This window comes from Empidonax traillii, unplaced genomic scaffold (assembly GCF_003031625.1).
Source record: "Empidonax traillii isolate 1590-97213 ecotype Southwest subspecies unplaced genomic scaffold, ASM303162v1 scaffold2836:size18842, whole genome shotgun sequence".
NCBI lineage: Eukaryota > Metazoa > Chordata > Aves > Passeriformes > Tyrannidae > Empidonax > Empidonax traillii.
In genome coordinates, this window is record NW_020958029.1 from 1 (window position 1) to 3,108 (window position 3,108).

Here is a 3,108-nt window from a genome sequence, read left to right on the forward strand (position 1 = left end):
TTAAGCTGGGGAGTGGGAACGGTCTCTTGAATGACATTTTACCTGAGGAATGGCTCTTGAGCAGCTTCTCCATGTGTATAACATGACTGCATATTCCTGACCTTCTTCTAGCATTTCATTCTGTAGGAAAGACAACATAATTAGGCATTTTAACAAAAAAAGGTCAAATCCATGTGTCTTCTGTCATTCCAAACCCTTGACCAAACAAACCTATTTCTCTTATCAGACTGTTTATGTACAAACACACATATATTGTAAGCAGAATGATACATCATAACATATGTTTGTAAAACAGTATTACCATAATACATAGGGTCAGCTGATATACTACATGCATAAGAGCTGAGCAGCTATGGATGTGCAGCTTGCCTATAATCCAGCAGCTAAAAAAATTCCATTTATTCTCAGTCACCTGTTTTAGCATCCACCTAATTCTGAGAGAATTCACATCATCATCATCATCCCACTTAAACGAACAAATATCTATCAGATCACTAATAAACAACTGGAACAATTGTGCTTATCTAATGAAAAAACTATCATCTCCCCAGATGAGATTGGTTTTTGTGTTGTTCTTTCTTCCCAAAAATAAAGACACTGTGGTCTATAAGTATAAATAAAATGCCAGTCTGAGGGGAGAGGGTGATGGGGTGGTGTTTATTTTTCTTTTTAAATTCAGGGACTCCAGATGGAATGGTCCAGGATAAAAGAGTCAGCACATGCAGAGCAGTATTCTTTATTACATGGTAAAGGAGAGATACAACAATATCCATACAATCAAAACAGGTTAAGGAGTCACCAAATAATTTTATAAGTACATTGGTGTAAACATTCTTAATTTGCAGTAGTATGTAACCAGGTGCTTTATCTGTCCACTCCAACACTTGTGAACTGGCCTCCAGAATCACAAAACATATTATTTCTCATTTTCCAAGAATGCCATGAAATGAGAACAAGTTCAGTACAAACCAGCAGTGGCAGCCCGTAAGCCCTTTTGTATCCCAAAAAAGTTACATGGTCAGCAGAGATGGAATTACTAGCATGAATTCTTACCTTCTATTGTGGAACACTTAAAACCACAAAATGCCTTACACAAAAGAATGCCAATAAACCACTAGCATATATACTCTTTAGTGAGGAAGCCAACAAAAACCTTTCAACACCACTAAACTGACAGAAAGAGTGGAAACTTGGGTGGATGGAAGGTAATTTTTCACTCAAGTTCCAGCAGCTAGCTGTCACTAGAATTAACTAGCCTCAGAACACTGGGAAAATGCACAGTGAAAGCAGGGAATCTTTGAACAACATTGGCTGATTAAGAAGAAAGATAATTTAAAACATTTTTAAAATCATCTTACCATGCTAGAATGGACTGTAGCTTGCTCGATGTATCTTGCAATGCCTGTGACAAATGCATTTCTGTCTTCAAAATTAGTGTTGAAGTTTGGCTGCAGAGAAAGGAAAATGCAGAATTAAATCTTTGGTAGCAGAATCTCTCCTATGAAGAAAATCTGAGAGACCTGGTATTGTTGACCCTAGAGAACAGAAGGCTCCAGGAGACCTTATAGCACCTTCCAGTACCTAAAGGGGGCCAGGAAGAGAGCTGGAGAGGGAGTTTTTACAAGGATATGTAGTAACAGAACAAGGGGAAATGGATTCAAACTCAAAGAGAGCAGGTTTCAATTAGATATGAGCAAGAATTCCTGACTGTGAGGGTGGTGAGATACTGGAACAAGTTTCCCATAGACGTTATGAAAGTCCCATCCCTAGAAGTGTTCAAGGTCAGGCTGGATGGGGCTTCGAGCAACCTGGTCTAGTGGAAGGTGCCCCTGCCCATGGCAGAAGGGTTGGAACTAGATGATTGTTAAGATCCCTTCCAACTCAAACCATTCTATGATTCTATGAAAAGAATTTATATATATATTGTCAATATTAAGACACTTTGGGTTTGGGCAGTTGGTTTGTTTTTTTTTTTTTTTGAAAAGCAGGTACTCTTTCTTAACAATGGAAAAACTCTTTTTCCTACAATAACAACATACCTGGTAAAGAAGAGATGATGGTGGGGGTTCAATACACGGCTGTTGATCTGGCAGAGGTAATTCTTCCAAGAGATCCACATTGGACAAGGCATCCTCCAGTGTTACTTGAGCAGTCATTTTGCACCTGATCAGAAAATACATACATACATATATATATATATATATGTATACACAGATATATATATGTATACACACATATAACTTTGTATGTGTTACTACATACACAGTAAACAAATGAGTAATACAAAGAGCACGGAATTATTTATACTGTGGGAAATGGGAAGTTTCCCTTCAACCATAATGGCAGAGAAACAGTCAAACAGAAACTCAGCTGGTTTTAGTGTACAAGTTTTAAAAAAGACTTTTGGAACTAACAGCCTTGTCCTTACTTTTAGGAGTTGAGAAATGTTTCTCTTCCTCCACTGCTGCACACCAGAAACACACCAAAAATGGAGGAAAGTATGACCTCTAATGCTCAGTTTGAGGCAATGTGCTATCAAAATCTTACACGCAACTACTACACTCAGACATCTTCAGGAGACAAGCCTGTCAAAAGGTTCCAGCAGTCTCCAGTGTTTCATGGGCCGGGCCCAGAGAGTGCTGGTGAACGGGGCTGCATCCAGTTGGCGGCCAGTCGCCAGCGGTGTCCCCAGGGGTCAGTGCTGGGACCAGTTCTGTTTAACATCTTTATCGATGATTTAGATGAGGGGATTGAGTCCATCATCAGCAAATTTGCAGATGACACCAAGTTGGGAGGGAGTGTCGACCTGCCGGAAGGCAGGAGGGCTCTGCAGAGGGATCTGGATAGACTGGAGAAATGGGCTGACTCCAATGGGATGAAGTCCAACAAGGCCAAGTGCCGGGTCCTGCACTTTGGCCCCAACAACCCCCTGCAGCGCTACAGGCTGGGCACAGAGTGGCTGGAGAGCAGCCAGGCAGAAAGGGACCTGGGGGTGCTGATCGACAGGAGGCTGAACATGAGCCAGCAGTGTGCCCAGGTGGCCAAGAAGGCCAATGGCATCCTGGCCTGCATCAAGAACAGTGTGGCCAGCAGGAGCAGGGAAGTGAT

General features: G+C 41.4%; 1 protein-coding gene across 1 annotated transcript in view; it reads right to left on the minus strand.

The window, feature by feature from the left end:
• Positions 1 to 20: 20 nt before the first annotated feature.
• Positions 21 to 3,108, minus strand: part of LOC114072259 (cytoplasmic FMR1-interacting protein 1-like) — a gene marked incomplete at its 3' end in the record, with an annotated part of 12,492 nt that continues 9,404 nt past the window's right edge. The window contains exons 2-4 of the mRNA XM_027910176.1: positions 2,040 to 2,163; positions 1,359 to 1,448; positions 21 to 120 (exon numbers count right to left, since the gene is read on the minus strand). Of these exons, the coding sequence (XP_027765977.1) occupies positions 21 to 120; positions 1,359 to 1,448; positions 2,040 to 2,156 (307 nt within the window). The remainder of the gene's footprint in view (positions 121 to 1,358; positions 1,449 to 2,039; positions 2,164 to 3,108) is intronic.